Source organism: Arvicola amphibius, chromosome 18 (assembly GCF_903992535.2).
Source record: "Arvicola amphibius chromosome 18, mArvAmp1.2, whole genome shotgun sequence".
In the NCBI taxonomy this organism is placed as follows: Eukaryota; Metazoa; Chordata; class Mammalia; order Rodentia; family Cricetidae; genus Arvicola; species Arvicola amphibius.
In genome coordinates, this window is record NC_052064.1 from 14,864,134 (window position 1) to 14,888,004 (window position 23,871).

General features: G+C 36.3%; 1 protein-coding gene across 1 annotated transcript in view; it reads left to right on the forward strand.

Moving 5' to 3' along the window:
• Positions 1 to 11,891, forward strand: part of Sema3d (semaphorin 3D) — a 189,499-nt gene extending 177,608 nt beyond the window's left edge. Inside the window, exon 18 of the mRNA XM_038315362.1 lies at positions 7,863 to 11,891. Within this exon, the coding sequence (XP_038171290.1) occupies positions 7,863 to 8,288 (426 nt within the window). The 3' untranslated portion in view covers positions 8,289 to 11,891. The remainder of the gene's footprint in view (positions 1 to 7,862) is intronic.
• The last annotated feature ends 11,980 nt before the right edge of the window (positions 11,892 to 23,871 follow it).

Sequence of the window (23,871 nt, forward strand, 5' to 3'; positions counted from 1 at the left end):
AGTGACATCTTGCTGCCTGGACAGTAACCCAAAGTTCTTCTGTAGCATTGGGGTATCCATCTTCAGCCTACAGGCCCACGGTATCTAGCAGTCTTTTCCATGAATCAGGAAATTTCAAAGACAGTTTCACCTGTATTGGGAGTTTGTCAGTCACTTTCATCTGTATCTTGCAGAATGTCTGGCAGACTCTTTCAGGAAGCAGGAACCGTGAATGACTATCTCACCTTCTTTAGGCAACTTCAGCAGATATTTTGCTGTGGGTCCTGCATGTGAAGTTTATACAACATACCCTCAAGCACTCCAGGCAAGAGCAGTTTCTTGCCCAAATGGCTAGCCTTGCCACATTGAAGGCAAATTCCACAACGAGTTTCTTCAATATCCACCCACTTCTCTGAATTAATTAGTACTGCCAGAAGCAAACAAGTCTCGCTCCCAAGAAAAATCTCAGTTCTCAGAACATTTTAAATGCCATATTCTGTACGATTTTGAAAGATCTGAAGAATACCCATCCATCTGAAATATATCTCAGTACATTTAGAAAACCTAACTAACATGACTATGAGTTTGACATAACTATTAATCTATATTTCTTAACTATATGTTGCATTTTTAAATGAACTTCACAAACACAATACTTTAAACAATAGCAGAAATACACATAAGAAAATTAACCTTAAATTGACCTTAAATTTGTATCACTACACCAAGATCCATACCAATGCAAAGTATTCATCTCTATAGCATATCCCCCTTTACATGAAAACAAACACTTACAAACAATATTTGGGAATTTGGATGTAGTTGTCTCCAAACTGCTTCCTTCTTTTCTGTTGGGGAAAGTATTTTGGCTGTCAATAAAGACTTTTTAGGGGGGGGGGTTGTCCATAAAATCACATTATTCTGGAAGGAATCCACAGGTTCTCATCCTCTATAGAAACAAAAGCAGAACCTCTTTTCCAAAGCAACATATCCTTAGACCCAAATTTTAAAGGCAAGATACCTTTAAAATATATATGTTGGTTTATCTTAGTAGTTCCCAGAATAAAATATCTCTCTGTGGTTAAAAAATATTCATAGAAATCACAATAATATACATATTCCAGACTCTCTGTACATATTCAGTCTTTAGGTGGCCTATTTTTTCTTTACTTCTTTAATTTCTGTCTTTCTGCACCTTTTTATATTACTTTCACTGTTGCTTTAAGAACGGTTTTATTTTTTTAAAATAAATTACTTTTTTCGAATTGCCTATACTTTATTCTCTCTCTCAAGCCTATATACATTTTTTAAACACATGACCTGTTTAGAAGTTTATTTTTCTCCAAATCTGTATTTATTGCATATTTGTAAACATTTTTCTGCCCAGGAGAATTTTAAAATGGTAATCATCTTGGTTGCAGTGGGTCTGGATGCTGGTTTTGTCTCTCTTGGCCTTTTAATATGGCTGAGGTACCTATACCACCAGCTTTCTTGGGGAATGCCAGGTAGGAGCCACACTCACCACATTAACTCGGAGAAGGAGTGTGTAGCACATAAACCCTGTCTATCTGAGGAAAAGCTGAATCTCCCATGCAGTGCGCTGCATGGCCTGGAAATACCTCTGTGTATGCCGGTGAGAATTTGCCATACTCTCCTGCCTGTGCAAGCTTAGCTGACCTGATCTCGCTGTTTTCCCAGGCAGTGATGCTGAGCTCCTGACGTACTCTCAGCTACTTTCCTCCTGACCTGGAGTGGGCATACAAGCTCCCGGACCTGAAGTTTGTGGCTGGTCGTGCAGACTAGCCCCACATTGGTGGCCATTTTGTAGGTGAAGGTTGCTCATTCATTCCCGGCCACCCAAGACCCGAATAGTCAAACAGAAATTATATTAATTACAACACTGCTTGACCTATTAGCTCAGGCTTGTTATTAACTAACCTTTACATCTTAAATTAACCCATTTCTATTAATCTGTGCATCACCATGAGGCTGTAGTCTTCCGGTAAGCCTCCTGGGCGTCTGTATTCTTTGGCAGCTACATAGTGTTTCCTCAACTCCACCTACTATCTTTCTACATCTCTGTTCAGATTTTCTACCTGGCTTTGCTCTGTTAAGCCACTGACCAAAATAATTTTCTTTATTAACCAATGGCAATAAAACATATTCAAAGCATATTCAAAGCATGGGGAATCCCACATCATTATTCTATCTATTTTTGTAATCTATATTTAACTATTATCTGATAAAGTAAACATTATTCTACTTCAAAGTACAAGTCATTTTTGCTTTATTAAAGAAATATTGAATGCTCTTGGCATTTTAAGATACAGATTTAATTTAGTTACATTTATATATTTTAATTATGTATGAATTGAAGCTACTTTTAGATTTTATAGCTACTGGGGTTTGATTTTTCCTTCTATTAGCTCTAATTAGAGAGGTATTTGTCCTTCATAGCAAATCCATCTGACCTTTAGCTTGGAAGTGTGGTACTGCTTGAGGTATTCCTCCAGCTGTAGACACCATATTTGCCTATGGTGTACTTACATTCTTCATTGATTCTGAAATTTCTATGCGTTGCTTTAATGTACCTAAGAGCACTATATCACATATCACGATGGTACCATGCTCCATGAATTTCAATGGAGCAGAAATAATGTATTTATTGCATTCTGTTGGAAAGTATGTTCCCTGCAATGTTTCAACTGGTATTTTCATCTGTCTTCGCAAATGGGCGGTTTCCCATTGTCCGGGACCCGCAGTGCTGCTTCCTGAGTTGAGGAACAGGGCAATATCCTGGCTGCACTAGAAGCCTGTTGCCCTGCAGGATGTCTTCTGGTCCTCACTCATAAGGTCGCCACTTGCAATCTTTCCTCTGCTCATAAAAAGCCCGGGGGATGGATCATGGCCTCCTGGGCTACAGATGCTGTCACCAGGTTATTCGGTGCCAGGAGGAGCCCATTTCCTCACCAAGCCACTTCGCAGCTGGGTGCTTTGGGGGAGGTTGCCTGCTGACTCTCTTATAAGGCTGGTTGAAACTGATTGTGTTTATGCTGCAGTCCCCGAGCTTCTGTTGAACTTTGGGGATAACTTGAACGAAGAAAAGACGTGATCCTTCATGCCATTTTGCCATACTGTTTTTTCTTGGTGGAGCTGAACGTTTTTAAAGCATCTTCCCGCGGGTCTGCTTTTTCCATCTGTAGCGCTCTGTTTTCCTTTCGTTTCGTTTTTGTTATGAGAGCAAATAAATGCTTTTAAATTTGCAATAACACACAAAGAATCATGATACCACTTAGTGCAGATAAGCATGAGTGATATTTTGGGTTTGTTCAGTTCCGGTACTCATCCCTACCCTGGGAGTACTCTTCCTGCTTCCTCCCGTTAATAAACATCAGACCATAGCCTCTCTTTCAGCCACACAGAATCCACGGGGATGAACAGAAGCTCTTTAAGTCATGTTCTCTAATAATAAAAAGGTTGCCTTTATATCTAAATATTTATTTTTTTCTGTTTAGTTAAGACAAATTACTAAAAACTAAAAAACTGGGAGGCATTGGTCCTTATACTGTTTGATTGCCCATCAGTGCCACCATCTTGAGGCATGTGCACCTCACAGAACAAAGCTTCTATCCATAAGATTTAAGAAGCTTTCAGCAATCTGGAAAACACACACGTGTTAAAATTTACTTTCTTAATAATCGGAGGTGTGAGCAAATGTTCTCAAGTTTCTTAGCTCTGTGCCTCCATTAATTATCTCAGTAACATATCTTAGGGGTCCATCATTTGGGAAGTTGTTAGCAGATTCACTCACTTAAAAATACTTTCCTCGCCAGGTGGTGGTGGTGCACACCTTTAATCCCAGCACTTGGGAGGGAGAGGCAGGCAGATCTTTGTGAGTTCGAGGCCAAACTACAACAGCTAATTCCAGGAGAGGCTCCAAAGCTACAGAGAAGACCTGTCTCAAAAAAAAAAAAAAAAAAAAAAAAAAAAAAAAAAAAAAGCCTTTCCTCAAGCCATCTCTGCATTACACAAATCAATAATTTAATACTAACACATCCTAAGTAATTTAGTTATGTATCTTTTGTTTCTAATAGTTCTAACTTTTCTACGAAAGTGTTATGTTTGAATTAGGTAAATCTACTTATTTCTAAGTACACAGTTTCCTAACTCTCCTGCTTAGGAACTTCTTCCATAATAAGGCATCAATGTTTTTCCACATTAATTTATACTTACACCTTATATTTTATAATTTATACTTACACCTTATATTTTATAATTTATACTTACACCTCATATTTTATAATTTATACTTACACCTTATATTTTTATGTTTACATTTTTTTCAAAGATAAAAAGTTATTCTAACAGTTAGGTATAAATTTCATTTCTTTAAAGAACGAACCAGTTATTTTAGTAATATTTTTTCTTTTCCTTTTTGCCTAAAATGATTATTGGTTTTCTGTTATTTTAATAAATGTTTTACTATGTAGCATTTAGAAGCATAATTGGAAAAACCTAAAACAAGCATTTATTTTTTTCTTGCAGTATTTTGGCTCCCTACAATATTAAATTAGAAAAGTATTCAGTGTTTTGTTTTGTTTTTTTTCTTAAATACAAACACTTTTTTTTCACAACAGGCTTATAGGTTTTCCTGTTTTTAATGATGAGGGGTTTCTTCCTTATTTGATACCAGTTCCCCTCTGGTAATATTTTCTGGAGAAAGTTGTAATTTCTTCCAAGACACCAGGAATGTGTTAGACCTTCCAGCTGCTCTTAATAAAGAATAGAGTGCCTCTCATCTTCACCTGCTATTTAGTATCTAAATGACCTTCACAGTTTCTTTGGTCTTCTCATTTGAAATGAATTGCCTTTCACTAGGGAGCTTTAGGTAACAATGGCAATCATGTAATCCTTGCTCACATTAGGCAAATGGATAGCTGTCTCCAATAGAAGAATGGTTTGGGTTCTTTGCGTTAGGGTAGCTTGTGTTTAGCACTTCTAGATTGGAGAAAGTTCCATGAACTCGTTCGTGCATCAGTGGCCAGAAATGATCTCTTTGAGAGGGGCTTGATTTTCTGAGCTGTTTGTGATACCTTTTCACTCTGGGTCACAGGCTGAGCGTGTGTCCCGTCCCAACAGAGAAAGAAAGCATTATAGAGAAATAATGGAAAGCAGTGAAAGCCAATCAACTACTTAACTTCTGCGTCGCAGATCTTTATCCATAAATTGTAAGAGTCTTCTCCATGTATGAAATAAAAATCTGTTCTACTAATGATTCCACTGCAATAAAGCTATATTTGCAAATGTTGGAAAAGAAACAAAAATTCATTAAGCATCTTGATAGACCTTGGGTAAATCCATCTAGCTCAAAAACAAAAACAATAAAATAAAATAGAGCACATTTTGCCGGGCGGTGGTGGCACACGCCTTTAATCCCAGCACTCGGGAGGCAGAGGCAGGCGGATCTCTGTGAGTTCGAGGCCAGCCTTGTCTACAAGAGCTAGTTCCAGGCCAGGCTCTAAAACAGCTGCAGAGAAACCCTGTCTCAAAAAAAAAAAAAAAAAAAAAAAAATAGAGCACATTTTATAACAATTGGTAAAAATCCAAAGAACATTTAGTATTCCATAGATGGTAAGAAAGGTGAAGGATCTTCCCCTGGTAATGGAATTCCAGGTGTTTATGTAGTGAAAAGTCCCATAGGATTGAGCAAACATGAAAAGGGGGCAGGGATCTCAGTCTCAGGACAAAGCTTCCTAAACAGGATACAGAAAGAGAAGGACAAAGCAGCACTGGGGTGTTATCCAGTGTTCGTGAAGCTACAGTCATAATTTCCTCCTTCTGGAAGATGAAAGAAAACAAGAGACAACACCCAGCAAAACTGATGGTGTCTATGGCCACATTGAGTGTAGCCTAAGCGACATCAGACACAGACTGCAGAGAGGTCTGTGACGTGGAGAGCCGGACTAGAACGGCAGCTTCATGCTGATGGCCCCAGGGCACTTTCAGGAACGAGAACTACAGAAACTGCAGAAATTAAACTTTTCCTCCAACATGGCAGCTATAATGCTTTCTACTTCCAAACTCACCGTGGTGTGCTGTCCAGAAACTGACAGGCGGGAAAACACTGGGGAAGATAAGTAAATCAAAGTAGGAACAATCAGATGAGAAAGCAGCACTCAAATATACAGAGCCAGTCTTTTGAGATCTACGATGTATTTATATTTTTAAACAATTATAATAAGAGTATTTAAAAGGAAGGCAAATATGTTCCGTGTTAAAAATGAGACTGCTGTTGCTGTTCAGCGTCCCTTTAGAAGTCTGCAAACACATCTACACATTTATTTTGGGCAGGAAGCTTCTATGGTTTGAGAATGGAAATTAATTTGAGGTTAGTTAGTTTGTATTACAATAGCGGTTTAAGATGCTGTGGCTTTGTGATTGTATCCAGTGGGAAAGGAAAACACATCCAGCTCACCTAAAGGTCCAAGAAAAGGACACAACCAAGCAACCAAGCAAAAGCCTGATGGTGCAGGCTCAGGACAGTGCAAGGGAGGCCTGAATCAGCCTCATTAACCACGAATCTGAGCTGTGACCTGCCTTTGGCCTCAACTGGTTCCCCGCCAGCTGCTCCTCTCTGGCACCCAGGGTGGTTTGCCATATACTTGTTACTTGACTGGGCTGGTAGCCAAAGATGTTTCTTTCCCTTTTCTCATATTTCCAGAATAAGAGAGGTTTTTTTTTTTCTCCTACATACTTTTCACATAAGAATGCGAAGTATAGTCCACCCACTGTGAATAAATTTAATTTAGCTGTCTTTATGTCTCTTTCGTTGCCATCAGCCAAAAGTCTACAGTTCCGGGACAGATGTGTGAGCTGGGAAATCTTGGTCTCTTTGTCGTTGTTTGCTGTTTTTGTTTTTCTACCCCATGCCTAGCCACTCAGCAATACGCCGTATTTCAACAAGGCCCTTGTGCTGATGAACATCCCCCTGCTACATTGAGGATTACTCATTGTTCCCACCCTTTGTGAGCCAGGCAGGCTTAACATTTGAATTGTCTCTCACCGTCACCGCTTCAAAAACTTGAGCATCGCGTTTCAGGGGAGGTTTGTTTTATTCATTGTGTTTTCTCACACTTTAAATCCCATTACTGTGCTAGACAGAGCACTCCAAACTATGGTGGAAATTTCCACAAATACGACACCCCAAAGTACCACTTGCACAAGTCAATGATAATCAGGAAATTAGCTTTCAACAAGGCTAGCTCTCTCAGTACAGGCCTGCTCAGTGACAGCCCAAAGCCCGAGGCATGTTTTTGCGATTCGGCTTCTCCTTCTCCTAGACTGTGTAGATCATTTACATGGTGATATGTAGAAGGCAGAGCTAATACATTGTTCTCCTCTCCACCAGAGGTAGTAGACACTCTGAGTTCTTCTAGTTAACAGGGACTCTTCATAAATCTCCCTGAAACTGTTTGTGAGTTTAGGCACTGATTTCCATCTGGAATAGCTGGACAGGTTATTTGATAACACCACTTTCGTGTTATTGTTGCCCATCACATTTCATTCTGATTTCTACACTGGAGAGAAAAAAACTAAAAATATCTCAAAGTTCATTTGGACATGATAAGATACAAACACAGAAAATTCAGGGTTTGACTTTGGGGGACTACTATTTTAGCTGATTTTTTTTTTTTTTTTTTTTTTTTTTTTTTTTTTTTTTTTTTTTGTAATCTTCAGCTCCGGCGGACAATGTTTGATGACAGAAAGTTGAAGAATATATCTTTTAGGTTCATCAAAGTAAACCTGCGTGGTCTGTTTTGATTTGCTTGTGGCTCTCTGTTTCTAATTTATTACCTACCTTTTTTTTTTCCCCCAACCTGCAGTTGAAACCTGATGAAAGGATCATCAAAACGGACTACGGGCTACTGATCCGCAGCCTGCAGAAGAAGGACTCTGGGATGTATTACTGCAAGGCCCAGGAACACACTTTCGTCCACACCGTCGTGAAGCTGACTTTAAATGTCATTGAGAACGAACAGATGGAAAATACCCAGAGGATAGAACCCCAGGAGGGGCAGGTCAAGGATCTATTGGCTGAGTCACGGTTGAGATACAAAGACTACATCCAAATCCTTAGCAGCCCAAACTTCAGCCTGGACCAGTACTGCGAACAGATGTGGTACAGGGAAAAGCGGAGACAACGCAACAAGGGGAGCCCAAAGTGGAAGCACATGCAGGAAATAAAGAAGAAACGCAACAGACGACATCACAGAGCCCTGGATGAGCTCCACAGAGCCGTGGCTACATAGTTTCTATTGAATTTAAAGAGAAAAGTATTTACCTGACTGAGAAACACTGTCTTCTGTTCTGTACATCCCTCATTGCCAATTCATGCATGCCTTCCATGGAGTTTCATATTCATGAGACTCCATGGTAGATAGGAATCCATCTGAACCAGTTTTCTGAGAACAAAACGTATATCAGCAAAGTCAGGAATGGTCCTCACAATCGGAGCCTTACATTTATAAATGTTTTACATTTGAATTTAAAGTCATATATAGAAGTAAGCTAACTGAACATCATCCGGTCCAATGGAAGGTGCTTTATTCCTAAGCATGCCCATTAGACATGGAGTTTATCTTGCAGTTGGCTATGTTTTTATGAGCAGCTAAATCATTCCATTCTAGAATGGGTGATCTTGTAGGAATTGGAGGAGAGGCACAAATTAAAACATCTTATGCTAGTGACAGGAATTTACTCAAGGAACCATCAGTCCACACTTGGAGTCAGGTATAAGAATTTAGAAAAGTATGTCCCTTCTTTCAGGCCACCGGCTACATCTAGTGCACTTCAATAGTGATTATATGAGAGGGTATTAATGATCCAAACAAGGTTCTTTGTGATTGGTCAAGAGAAACAGGTTCACAGACAGAACCTAATGGTAAATGCTGTGTTCTAGAACGCGGAATGCACAATTCCCATTTTAATAACATGGAAAAATATTTTAATATAGTAAGAGTAGCATGATGTGTGCACTGTATCTCAGAAGGGACTTATAAGGCAGACAGTAAGATAGCCATAAATGCTTGCTTTGGGGAAAACTTATATTACACAAGAAGGAAGGAAACCAAAAACAAACTAGTTAGAATGTAACGGATCTGTTTCCACTGAAACATAGCTATCTCCCAACCGTAGTGTATCCATGAAAAAGAGTCTAGATTATAACAAATTGTAAGCCAAACCTCAAGTGGAAGTAACATTTGTAAAGAATTATGGGATGACAGTATTTTATTTATAATCAATGTATTTCTGTGTTCTCTTTTTTTCTACCTATTTATCATATGCTGTATATTGTTTGCATTTATATCGTTACTTGGTTGTAGTTGAGTAAATGGGAGTAAACGATACGTAATACACGCAGAGATAATTAAGTAAATGACCAACAGGGGGAGTGGGACTATATATTTGTTGAATGAATAGATAAGCGCAAAATTTTGATGACGGGAAGGGTTAACTTAACTCTTTGACATCCTTTTCTTTACACAATTTTTCTGAATTTCAGGGGTGATACATTAGAGCTCAAGCAGCGTTGTTTTAGTAGTTTTACAACAAGCAAGTCCGTAAAGAAAACGAACAGCATTAACGTGAATACCACTTGTATTTTGTTAGCGCGTTTCAAATTCAACGTTCTCTCTGAACATTGCTTCCCAGCCAGTCTCTGCAGAACTCACCTTTCCTTCCTCGAGCACAAAGCCCGTAGCCTTCCTCTGTTTGGCTTTTTCACACTCCTTATAGTGTGAAATGAACAATTAGTCACTTCCTCAGAAAGAATGTGGCTTTTTAGAAAACCAACAGACCTTGCTTGTTTCTCATGCATTCTACACGCTCTGAAAGAAGTCTGTGAGAAGCCTGTGTGCTTAAAGACCAGTGTCAGGGAGTCAATCTCTTTGTCCAATGCAGCATCAGGACCTTCCATTCACTTAATCTGCATTGGGCTCCTGTCTCAAAGGCTTCCCAGTCAGCTGTGAGGGACTGGTGTAATAATGAATATCTGTAGACGCTTCACTCTTAGGACGAGGAAAAGTGAAGGAACTGTCCTAATAAGTGAACCAGAATGAATTGCATCTCCAGAAGAAATACATACAAATTCTTGTGTCATGGTTAGACTAGTAATCAAATGCCACACAAGGGAGTTTATTTATTAATTTGCTGTGAGTCCTACAAACTGACGGCAAACTCAAAGCAAGACAGAGGGGTCATGCTTCATTTAAAAATTACTTTTAGATTGTCATGTATCAGAAAGTAATTCTCAAATATGGACGGCGATAAAAATTACACAAGGTTCTAATATTTGCACTGACCTCTGAAAATTAATTTGAGCTAGCTAAGATATCCAAACCATTTGATAATTACTTAGGTCAAATGTAATTGTTTCCTATCAACATTCTGTAAATCTATTTTATACCCTTGGTTTAAAATAAAATTCTCGCTGCTTTGCATACAAAACTACTAATGATGAATAAAATATATTTTATAACCTATTAGTAAGATTACATAAGATAAGGTTATAAAATAAAACTGGCGACTAAGGTTTTACAAAAACAAATTGTATCTAAACCACATTTTATTACTTGTCCAGAATCCTTAGAAGAGTGTGAATATATAAATTGACAAATGTGATGTTTACCTCCTTAACCTCAGATAAAACCCTTATTGAAGTGAAGAAAAAGCAGACTATTGCTCACATTTTGAATATTCAAAGACACCAGATATCTCATAAGAGACTCTAGAACAACCTAGGTATTCATTTTTTATATATCTTTCTTAATCTTCAGTACATGTCTTTAACTTTCTTGTGTGAGTTTTTGCTTTTATTCCAGTCTTTTGTGCTGCTAAATGTAATTGTGCCCAGCTGAATTCATTTGCATTTAATTTATTAGGAATTTTAAGAGTTTGTTTAGAAATGGATAATCTAAATAATAATTTTATGTAAAATATCTTTTGTTTTCTTTCCCAAAGAGCTCAGAATCCTACATTAACATAGTTGAGTAAATTGTTTCAGGAGAAACAGTCAAACTCAACAAAATGCAGAAAGTTATAGGAAAAAATGAGCAATTTGGAGAAATCACAAGAATTCTCCAGGTACCATTCAGAATTCCAGAATCAGTTAGATTTACTTCCAAAATGCTCTCTGTGATATGGCCACACATTGGGAGCTTTCCTGTCTTCTATAGCATGACTCTTCATATATTCTTACATTCTATTCCTCCCGAACTGGGGGCTTCAGATAGAGAAGAACAGGAATAACTGCTTGCTGGAATAACTCAACACAGACTGAGTTCCCAGGACAGCTAGTGTCATCTCATTCACATGAAAACATAAAATTAAACAAGACCACTCGGCAAACTGTGATTTTTCTCACACATATATCTAAGGTGTATCTCACACATTTCACCAAGACAGAGGCAAGTGGCCTTGGGAACACCCTGTCTTCAGAGGATAACATCTGCGGCCACATTTGTCACATTTGCAGTGCCACATCTGTCATGGGGCGTTTTCACTGAAAGGTCTTCGGTGTGGATGATAGGCTTTTTTTATATAAAAAGAAATATATATTTTCTCACAGTAGATGGCCACAATATTACAATTTTCAGTTGGTATGTGAGGTTAAAAAAAAAAAACATACGATTTGAAATTCCCAGATTCTGCAAATCAAAAATTTAAATACAGAAGAATACACAGTCTTTTTAACTATGGATTAATTATTTTGTAATATAAAGTATCTGTGAAAGGCTTGAAGCGTCACTTTTTGGGAAAGAATTACCTTGTCAGAATCCACAATTAATTTTATTCTAACATTGTCAGTGGTTAGCAATCAATTTTGAATCTTTCTACTTTTAAAAAAAAATGTAGTCTTGTAGTAGAACATAGTTAAATTTGTGAAATGTATATTTTGTTTGTATTATAATAAAAGATAGGCTTCAGTGTTTGTTCTATTATTAAAAACAGAGTTTTATGTATGAATGCTTTCTTTCTTAACTCCAAATATGGCAAGCAGATTTTCTAAAATAAACTGAACTAAATAAAATAGAAGATATTCCTGAAAGTTTTTATTAGGTATTTTAACTGTAAGTATGCAATAATATCGTCTGTAAAACAAGAAAAGTTGTCTCTCCCACTTGACACATTTTATAAACTTTATTATTATATAATTTAGATTATTTTCTAAAGGGAGCAAAATTACCAGAAGTAACTGGTATTCCACAAGTCAAGGTATAAAAATTTCATCTGAGTCAATATAGTTATATATTAGTATATTTATCAAAGAAGTTAAGATGAAACTTTACTATAGTTTTTCAGATTTATTTTCAACTTGGTATACTCAGAAATTGCAATTTATTTTTGCAAGTAGATGTCTGTACAATATTCCTACAAATATCCAGCTCTATTACGTGGAAAACTATAAATTTTGCAAAGGTCCTGAAAAATTCAAACCAGTTAATAGTAACAAATAATTGGTAGGACCTTTGACTTAGTCTATATATAACAAACACCATAAATGAGGTAGCTTGTCAGCTAAGAATTTTTTCCCAGGAGTCAGGTGGTGGAAAGTGTTCATCATTTAAGATACTTAGTAGTTTCTGTGCCTGGCAAGGGCCTCTGTGCCCTTCCATTCTATTCTCATGTGATGAAAGAGGCAAAAAAAAAAAAAACAAAAAAACAAAAAAAAAAAAAAACAAACCTTTGGTCTACTTTTAAAAGGGCACACATTCAATTATCAGGACCCTACACGCATGTGTTATGTGATATCTTGATTACATTCTGAACATAATATTTGTTTTGAATTAGAGGGCAGAAATGGCCATTAGCTGACTGAAATTACCCATAGAGGTTTTGGAGGACTGAGGAAGTAGTAAAGCGGGGCTTAGAGAGAGGATCTCAGTCCATCTGGAAGAAGGAAAGGAAGAAGTAGGAAGCCACTGGTGGCTGCTGCACCGCTTCTCAGATCTTTCAGGTTCTTTACCCTGATATCGGACTCCTGAGTTTTTATTGATAAAGATTATATAAACATGTCACTCATGAGTTAACCACAGCGTTTGCTTCTTCATAATACCATCAATTTAGGGTTAGAATTTTAATATCTAAGCTGAGTTCAGGCTGAAGGTAACTTTTGCTACGTAACAGGTCTCCTGGTCCTATTTATACATCATTGTTATAAATAAAATCCAAGGTGAATGATTGAGAAAAGGCAGTGGTGACTGTTTGGATCATGAAGATATTTGACTATTCTCTAACAAGAAGAATCTAGAATGTAGAATTAAATGGAGAATGGAAAATTCTTTCGAGCATCAGCTGCTTGTAATGCATGCCACAATTCATTGAGAAACCGCTGCCCAGAAGAGAGAGCTATAAATAAAGGGTCCTCCCGTTAGTACAGAGATCATACAGATATATCAGTATGCATTAGTTTTAACACATATCTTGTTCATGGATGAAAATGCAAATTATCTGAGGACTGAATTTCTGCAAGTAATATATAACTTCTCCATGTGGGGGAATGGATGGAGGATATTTTCAAGAATGTATACTGCAGGATTAATTATAAGAACAAGGAGAGGAAAATCCTGATGCTCGTGTCAAACAGAACATATAAATTCAAGTTCAGTCTCACAGTGGATACAGGCGTTTAAATAAGACGTGCTGTGTATCAACAGAAAGATCTCAGAAACATAACTTCAAAGGAAAAAAAGACTCAAACATTTCAGGAATGCAAACAGAATTTTACAATATTTATCAAGTTTAAAAAAGCAAATGATATTGCTTATGAATGTTTGCATTCATATATAAATATTCATATGGTAAGTAGTAAACATATAAAAAGTTTCTGGTGAAGTTCAGCACTTAACTCAAGCCAGAGTTTCCACTAAGATGCAAAGCAGAGGATAAGAATATGGGAAGCTATGTTTTCAGTAACATTTAATTTCTTAAAACATGTCAAAATTCAACACACTGAAATGTTGAAACTTGACTACATTGACCATTGGGTGAAAAATCTATTCTGAACACAACTCTATGTATTTGAATAGCTCATAATAGAAGGTAGATTATATATGCCATAGGACTAGAGACAGACAAATGGTAGATAAGATGTAAAAAGTCAATAAAGGTACCAATCCCCCCACAGCAAATTCTAGAATGTTCGAGAAAAGGAAAGAGAGGAAAGAATCTCATGCAGGAATGCTTGTATTGCAACTGTGGTTTTGGAAACATGACCTTGCAACCTGAGTTATTCTTCCAACACAGAATTTCCCTCTGGCATTTGATTATTTTAGATGAGTGTCATTTGGGACCCCAATGACATCAGGGATCCAGCCCCAGGGATGAAGCCTTTGCCTAAATATCACCCTACCATGAATGGAAATGCTTAGGGCAGGAAAATCCAGGACTACACATTTAATATGCTCTAAGAATCACAAGGATGAGTTGGCAGATTTTAGAATCAAGGTTGATGTTAAAATGTAGAATAACGTTTCCCTGGCTTGCATAGTAAATATATAACTCAATCGTGCTCTTTATGTAACTCAAGGGATGAAAAAAATATTTTGTGTTTGCTAAACATATTTAAGTGGTTCTTTAGATCATTATTTACTTAAGGAAGGCTTCCAGGTTGCTTCATTCTAAGTCACAATAAGCATTCTATGTGTAGGACTTGGCTAAATATCCTAAAATTTGCACTTTGCCAATTTTCTATATTCATACATTGTATAACCTCACATACTCAGGGCCCGTGCTGCAATGTAAGAAGAACCTAAAACCAGTTTACCACATGGGAAGTACTTGTCGAGAATCAGGAAAGGGGTTATTTCCTGGCCACATACGGCTAATCTTCTAATATGTGGAAACAAATTACTGCTGGGCAATTATCTCCAATTATTTAATTATATTATAATTACGTCCCTCTCTTATTGGTTGTTTTGCTATTGAAAAATAAATAAAAACTGTGACTCCGTCATGGTGATCTGTGTTTGCTAAGGTGCTGCAGACATTCGGTGGCCAGAGGAAAAGTTAGACTTGAGAATAAGTGCACTTCATTCATGCTTTGAAATTACAGAGAACCAAGCTATAGGGCAACAATTTGCTTAAGAACCATTCAAGGCTACATTTCATATAATTCTATAGATAAAGACATGTTGGTTTTTTTTTTTTTGCACATGATACAAAGAATTTTATCAATCTCTACAAGAAATAAGCACAAAATGGTGAAAACTACTCCACAATTTCCACAGTTTCCAACAATATGTTATCATTACTTCACTTGAAAATAACAGGAAACACAGTAGGGAAACTTGTTAGGGACAGGAGGTCATGGACACTTAAGTCTGAAATGGAAAGACGGGTGCTAAGAGACTGTGATTTATGGATTTGGTGTTCACAGTATAGAGAGTCAAGATTGTTCTGTTGTTTTTGGTTTCGAGATAAAATAAACAGTGTAATAATGAGCCCACCAAACAGAAGCAAATAGGAAATAAAATGTCAATGGTCAAAATGAGTCCTAAATTACAGGGCATCTTTAGATTAGTTATTTACCTTTTATCTCCTTCAGGTATAAAAGTGCTTAAAAATGTATGGTTCTCCTTTCTTTTTCAAATCACAGAAACTGAAATTCTTAGAGATTATGTCTCTTCTTTAGATATCGACTTCAATTTCTAGCAACAAACAGCAATTGAACCATGAGGCAAGCAACAAAGGGATTTCTTCAATAGTATTAGGATTCATGATTTAAGAAATGACTAAGAAAAAAAAATCCACCAAATGGAAGCATTTTCTAAAATTCCTCCCGCATGTGCTCCTTTTTAAATCAAATTGGTAAATTGATGAAAGTCCATTTTTATTTGAAGTGTTCATCTGTTTTAAAGAGAACAATTATAAAGTGGTCTCGTTGTCTTCTCTGTGTTCTCCCCTTTGATTCAGGTGGGCTCAGTGCAATAAACAACCTTCAATCTGATAGACACAAGGTGCATATCATTTGTAATGGATTTTTCTTTATACACAGGCGCTTAATAAAAGCAGTCTTTGAAGGAGGCTCTATAGCTTGAAATTCATGGCACATTGAGTTCTGATAGATATTTTCTGACAATCCTTGGTTAAAATTTGAATTGTTTTCTTTTTTGCCCTAGTATTTTCTGGTTTGATTTACCTTCAAGGGCACATAAGTTTCAAATAGAACTGAGCAGAAAGAGAGAGAATGAGAAAGAGTCATTGCAGCCATCTGGTTCCCAGGCATCATTTGGAATTTATGAATTTCAGTACACCAGTACCCCTGACACAAATGACCTGGTCAGTGATCAGTAGCTCCTGCTACATACATGTGTTTCAACTAGGAAAGAAGGGATTTCTTGTATTAAAGAGGAAATTCTGTTTTACAACGAAAAGAAGGCTAGTCTAAGAACAAACAGTAAAAACAAATACCATGTATTTGTGGATAAAAAGGAAATAGAAAAAGTAAGTGCTCCCTTAATAAGAAATGTATTTTTATATGCCTCCCCCAAATTTCCTGCTCTAAAGAACCTGCAGACATGTGATGGTGTGTTGGGCTTGTTAGCATAGCCAAAGAGTCAGAAAGTTACAAAAGCAGACAGACTCCAAATGCTACAGTGGAAAATTTTCCAATTTGTCTTTTCTTCCTTTTCAGTCATTGGCTTTCCTTCCTAGATACAACTGAACTTGCAGTAAGTGTTAAGTATACACGGCTTGCTCACAGTGCATCTCAAGATTAAAAATGGAAGAAGGTCAAGGGGTTTCAGCTGGTTTCAAAGTGACCTGATGACAGTAAGTGGAATCAGAATTCCCGTCCCTGCTTGAAGCTAAGAAAGCTGCAAGGGAAGCCGATATAAACACACACACACACTTAGTTACTATTTCTTTCTACCCCAGATGCTTCCCAAGTTCTATGGCACACAGAAAGTTCTAAGAGAATGCTAGGCAAACCTAAACAATATTAAAAGGTTGTAGTCTAGGTAAAAAAGATTCTGTTTTGCACTAAGGACCCATGTCACTTTAGAGGAATTTTATTTCAGTAAGTAGTGGAAATAATGAAGGGTCTGCCAATCCAGTTTTCTCTTTCCAATGTGCCTACCTCTATGGTATCTGTTTACTTCTGTTCTATGGCAGGTGGCCTTCTCTACCTTTTCTTTTATTGTCTTCCCTCAGACTTCACTATCTAGGATGATGTACAGACTATAAATTCTCTGAATCTGATGAAATGTCCTCAACTTCCCTTGTCTCTCTTAAGAACACTTAATGTCTTGGGTTATAAAATTTTCTTCAGAGATAAGTATTAAACTGGTCTTCAAATTCCAGTTCTGAAGGAGAGTCAGCTAAATTTCTGTAGCACTATTTCTCGTGCATGTTTTCTTGTATTTATGCTGTCCCCAAAATACAATAGAGTTGGGCATATTTTTTATATTTACATATTTTCCAGGTTAAATAGTAAAAAATACAGTACATTTCTCTCACTATGAACTATTATTATACATTATTTCAGTAAGACCTAATGTGAAACATTAGCACGAGAAAGTTTGAGTTCACTTTGAAACAGATCTTACGCCTGCAACCTGACAATAATCAGAAATGAGCTTCTGAGTCTCACAGAGAAAGGAGCAATCCTAGCCATTCCCAAAACTTGGATCTCTTGTCATTTCTAATTCTATAAGGACAAAACAGCAAGCAAAATAATTCAAACTTTCACATTTAATATTTCTTAAAGTTTTAAACCTATTTATAAGCACAATTTCATATATAGAGTATAAGTATTAATTAAAAAACATAAAATTATTACATTACAATATTCCAATATATTAAGACTTAGGTATGATTTCTTGAATGAAGACATATATCTATAAGGGTAAGAAAGAGATTCACATTACACATTCTTAGACAATTCATCTTTTTTTTTTTCCAATTTCATTGCACCAGAGGAAACCAAAGCCAGTAGAGAACCAATTCTGGCATCTCATACCAGCTCAGCAAACTGGTAAGGTTCTAGTTGTTTCTTCATATCCTCCCCATGGACACTTCATGAGACAATATAAAAATGATGGTGTAATAGATTATAGGGAACAAAGAAAATTAAGAGTCCTTAATTCTCATTAACTGATGAGCAAATGCAGTGCTAATGAGGGTAGAGACACAGGGACAGTGAACACATAGGGCTATTGTGTTCACTGTCCCTGGGTCTCTACACTCATTAATATAATAAGCACAAAAACTGCTTCATTTTCTTAGAGACATATGCTGGGCCATTGTCTGTCTTTGTTTGTGCAGCTATACCCATGATGGCCATAACTTCTAGTAAATGTGTGTTCACCAAATTAGCCTTTTCCAAACTCAAGGCAGTTGCTCATTGAAAACCTAAATAGGTATCAACAGCATGGCATACATATTTTAATTTTCCAAATTCTACAAAGTAGGACATATCTACCTGCCAGATTTCATTTTTGGGGGGTACCCTTTGGGTTACTTCCTGCAGAAAGTGGTGTTTGGTTATATAAAGAATAAGTAGGACATCTTGTTATAATCTCCTTAGCTTGTTGCCATGTAATAGAAAACTCCTTTTTTTAAGCCTTTACTTTTGACATGATGGTTTTTTTGTGAAATTCTGAGGCCTTCAGCACATTTCCAAACAATAGTTGATTAATTTTTGCATTGCCTTGTGCTAGAGGATCTGGTAGACCTGTATGTGATCAGATGTATGTTATACATATATGTAACATAGCCTTTTCCTGATTATATCTTGAAACTAAATGAATAATGAAGTCAATTCTGTATTATCTGGTATAAATTCAGTGGTTTCAATATGCAAAACAACCATTTCTGCATATTGTGAATTGGTAACTAAATTGAGAGATTATTTAAAATCGCTGAGTACCAAAAGAATAGCATACAGTTCTGACTTTTGGGCTGAAGTATAAGGGCTCTGTTCCAATTTACTTAAAACTTATGATTTGTACTCTGCCTTTTCTGATTTATTTACAGCAGTATAGAATGTAGGGGCTCTAGTTGTTGGTGTGTCACATACAATGCAAGAAGGTTTGCTAGTTGGAGACACAAGTCCGATCATCCCATGCTGCTGGAATCAGAGTTGGTCCTGATCAAAGCAGGCCTGGCAGAAGCCAGAGATGCCTCCGATGAGTTTTGGCAAAAAGCTGTAAGCCATAGTAAGTCAGTAGGCGGGACCAAACCACGCAGGTAGGCCAACAGGAAACCAAACTGTGTGCAACTGTGCACCAAAGGGGTAGTTCAGCTGGGTACAGTGGGAGAAAGCCACAAAACTTTTGGGCAGTTCCTGGCAATGGTGTGGACTCTGGCCACATGGGTGCCAAACTGTTACCATACAAGAGAGTTCCACACTAGCCCAGAAAGGAGTATAGCAAAGATTTATTTATTAGGGAGTAAACTCACAGAAAGAGTAGTGATCCACAGTCATATGGAATTGGAACTGAATCCAGTAGCCAAGGGGCCTAAACATGCTTTACGTCTACATTTACATGAGACCATGCCCAAACTGGGCCAGGATCTTAAAGGCTATTAGCTGAAGGAGTTACCACAGCAAGAGATAAAGGAAATATAATAATAATAATAATAATAATAATAATAATAATAATAATAATAATAATAAATGATTAATAATGTATAGAAAGTAAGTAAAAAGGAAATTAAAATCTTGTATTAGCATTGCAGCTTTGGCTAGACATAGCTTGGTCAGTTCAGTATTGTATAACTATTATATCTAAAGATACAATACTAGGGACCATGTTTGAAGCAACTGCCTGCATAATGATTGGACACCTTTTTTATAGTTCTGCTTCAGTCTCTGCTTTTTTGAAAATGTTTCCTAGTGATGATATTTTAAATGTTTTATAAGTAAAAATAGTGGTAGTAGATTTGTGAATACTGATAGAGATACAAGCATATATTTTATAATTATATAAATATATATCATAGGATCACAGAAAAACTGGTAAATTTCAAGAAAAGTAGATTGATTATAATTTTTATTGGTTAGAAGAGCACTTTAAACATAGGAGCTTGTACTACAGCATAAAATAAATATAGAGTACTGGCAAATACATAATATAATATGTCATTATAACAAAAACAGATGATACAGACCTTCAAGCACACAAAAAAGATTTGAAAAAATTTATAACATATTAACCTATACAGAAAATTCTAAAAATGTCGAAGATTAAATCTACAGACTATATTTCTTACTATAAAGTAATACAAATTAGAGAGTGTTAAAAATAGTTTAAAGTTTTACTTTCGGGAGACATATATTAGTTTGCTATATATCTCTGATTCCTAAACAATCATTAAGAAATCATTAATGTCAACATTTAAAAGCAGAGTTTATGTAACAAATTTGAAGTAAAATTTAATAAGAAACAAATATTTAAAAAAATAAATTAGAAAATGTTATAGACAATAATTATTCAACTCAGAAGCTTTTTAATATAAAAACTAAAATATCATAAGCAAAAACAAAAATCATACATGAAGGTTGGACAAAGCTACTAACAGAAGAATCAGAGACCCACCCATTCCCATACTAAGGAGTCCCTTAAAAAATACTAAACTGAAAGTTATAATATATTATAATGCAAAAATATAAGAGTAAAAAAAGAAACAATATACATAAATAGAATTCAATGAAATACATTGTGAGAAAAGTAAAATATTAGTAAGTCATGCAATTGATTTAAAGTTTATTTAAATAAGTTTTATTAGAATAAATATAAGAGATAGAAAACATTTTGCCTAAAATCTATGAATAAAAGGTAAGCACATAGAAAACATACTATAATAAAAATAGGAAATAATAATAATTTAAAAATAATGCTTGCCAAAAGGCCCACAAATACTATAATAATTTAAACAATTACTTTGATATTATTCACAACTAGTGCCCAAAATCATGACTACAACTTAAATTCCTTTTAACTCATGAATGGATAAATAAAATGTGGTCATTACATTGTAACGATCATGTTTTCTGGAGAATAAAACACAAATTAAATGCATGCAATACATTAGTTTATATATACATTATGCACAAGTGTATGCATATTGAAATAGAAACAATTGCTGAATTACACCTGAAAAGCTGGAAGATAACTGCTCAATCCTTGAGACTGGAAGCTTCCACAGTTAGAGCATCCCCTGGTATCTGTCACGCTAAAATGTCATGAACCTGGTATTTACTCAGTCCATGCGTTTGCTACATAGGCAGTTCAAATCTGGGCTTGAAAACCTTGAATTTCTCTGGAGGTTCACTGGTTTTCAGTAAAATACAAAAGCCTTTTCTAGGCTTTTCCAGCAACGAGCCGTCATCATCAATTGATACCAGCAATGAACCATCATCATCATCATCATCACCATCCTCATCCTCATTATCATCACCACCACCATCACCATCATCATCATCATTGTCACCTTCATCATCATCGCCACCACCAGCTCAAGGCCGATTCTTAATTTCTCTGCCAGATGAACATGTAGACCAAATCAATTCAAGCAGAATATGTGCTTAGATTAACTACGAGGTGACAAATGTAGACATTCATACACCTTTTCAGTTGTAGCATGTGTATATATTTGACTCTTGCATTTGGTTTTTTTTCATATTGTTGTGATAAATATTACAACTAAAAGCAACTTGATGAAGCAACTCCCAGATTATAATCTTTCACTAATGCATGTCAGGGCAGGAATTAAAGACAGGAACTAAAACAGAAGCCATGGAGAAGTGGGAATCAATGGACTGCTGCTCCTGGCATGCTTGGGATGCTTTCTTTTGGTTTTTCAAACCACCTATCCACACAATGCCCTGGATATGCAGACACCAATATTTATGGGCCAGTCTTATGGATGTATTTTCTCAATTGAGGTTAGGTCTGTGTTCTCAGGTGACTCTAGTTTGTATTGAATTAACCAAACAAAAAGAAAAAACAAAACAAAACCCACACACAAACATTTTATTTTATTTATATTTTTTACCTGAGAAGATATCTCCCACATCAGCTTCTTTATCTCTGGAATAATAAATGTTCATCCTCTTTTCTATGTATATACAATTCAATGATTTTTCTGTACCATTTCATTCGCATAGACTTAGAACACAAGATATGGTGTTTACAGGGTGATAGTTATGGCACCAGGTAAAATACTTTAAAAAATCTGTTAATATTCTGGTCAGTTTTCAATTTCAAATGTGAAGTGGCAGCCATTTTCTTAAACATTTAGTAGCTTTTGTTTTAACATTATTCTTTTGTAAGTAAGATCAATTGTGCTAGCCAGAGTGAATATCAAATAAATGTTAAATAAAGGCTCCTTGCCAACTCTGAGAGAGTCTGTTAGTTAAAAGTTATTGCTCTTGTGACTAGAATAAAGAGTAATAGTAACCGCAGACGTTAAATGAATTATGACTCTCCTTTAAGGCATATTATATAGACTACCTCTGCTGGAGGCTTGAAAACCTTGATTCCACTCTTAGGCTAGGCATAGATCACTTTCTGTCCAGGAAGCCAAGTTTCTAATCAGGATGCCTGTCAGCAGTGCCATCAGTGGGAGCAGGCTGTGCCTTTCTCAAGAACACTATGCACATGTTCATGTGTGTTTTCCTATCTGACTGAGGTACAGGCCTGGGAGAATTCAAGTGATTACACATGGAAAAGTGGATTTCATAAGAAAGTGGCAGGCATTTCAGGTAATGAGTATTTTTAAAGCAATGGACTTGAGGGAATACCTTGTTCTGAGACTAACTCACGAGAGGAAAACCCGAGAAAGAAATGCTATAAGAATGGCAACTGAAAATGTTGCAACGATGAATCCCCAGTAGGGGGGACATGTGGTAATTTTTATCATCATTTTCGTCTTTTTTTGCAAATTCTCTCCATCATTGTTTTAATTACTAAGACTCTATTAAGTGTATACATTGTGAATTAATGTTCTTTATTATAATCTGACATTAAAAACTGAGCAAAGCCATAGACAAGTATATTAAATTATGTCTCCACTTTCCCCTTGGACCTGTCTGTGGAATGTTCCCACATTTCTACAAAAGGGAAAACATCCAGACAATGGACTAAACCTACTTCCCATAGGCCAACAATCTGCTCCGGTGCAGATTCTCAGATCTAAACTGTGTATAGAGTGCTACGTGGAGTGTCTACACTCTACACTAAGGGTTTGTTCACCAATCTGATCACTTCTTCTTTGTGTGTATGTGAGCCAATGAATGGATCCACTCAGGCAAAGAATCACAAATTGCTTCTTTGTTCAGATCTGGAATCAGAACTTGAAAAAGTTTTCATTCCGACTTTTTTTTTTTGGTATCATTTTTCCATCTGATCCCTGTTGGTTTCTTCTAACATCCCCACTACACAGTATCTTTTCTGGCTATTCCTCCATAATTTAGCAGCTTCCAAATGCCCAACAAGTTAATCATTGTATTTGTACATCCTTTCTTACTTTGTTTGGCTTCTCAATAATAAGATTCTATGAACGCTGTTGCTGGCAAACAATTCACAGTAAACTCTCCATGTCTGGAGAATGAAAAGGCCCAACTCAAAAGTGCCAGCATATCACTTGTCCAGTGGTGGCAGGTGTCCTTGCTCATAGGCACCAATCTTCTCCTTGTGAAAAATATGATGTGGGGCAAAGGAGCTGTCAGGCATCTTTATAAAAGTATTAGCCCACTCATGAAAGATATGTTCTCATGAACTTAATCACCTCTCAAAGATCTGACACTGAAATGTCCTCATGATGGAAACTGGTTTTCAATATATTTAGAATTTGGTGGAAATTAAGCTTATACCTGTCTAATTGAAT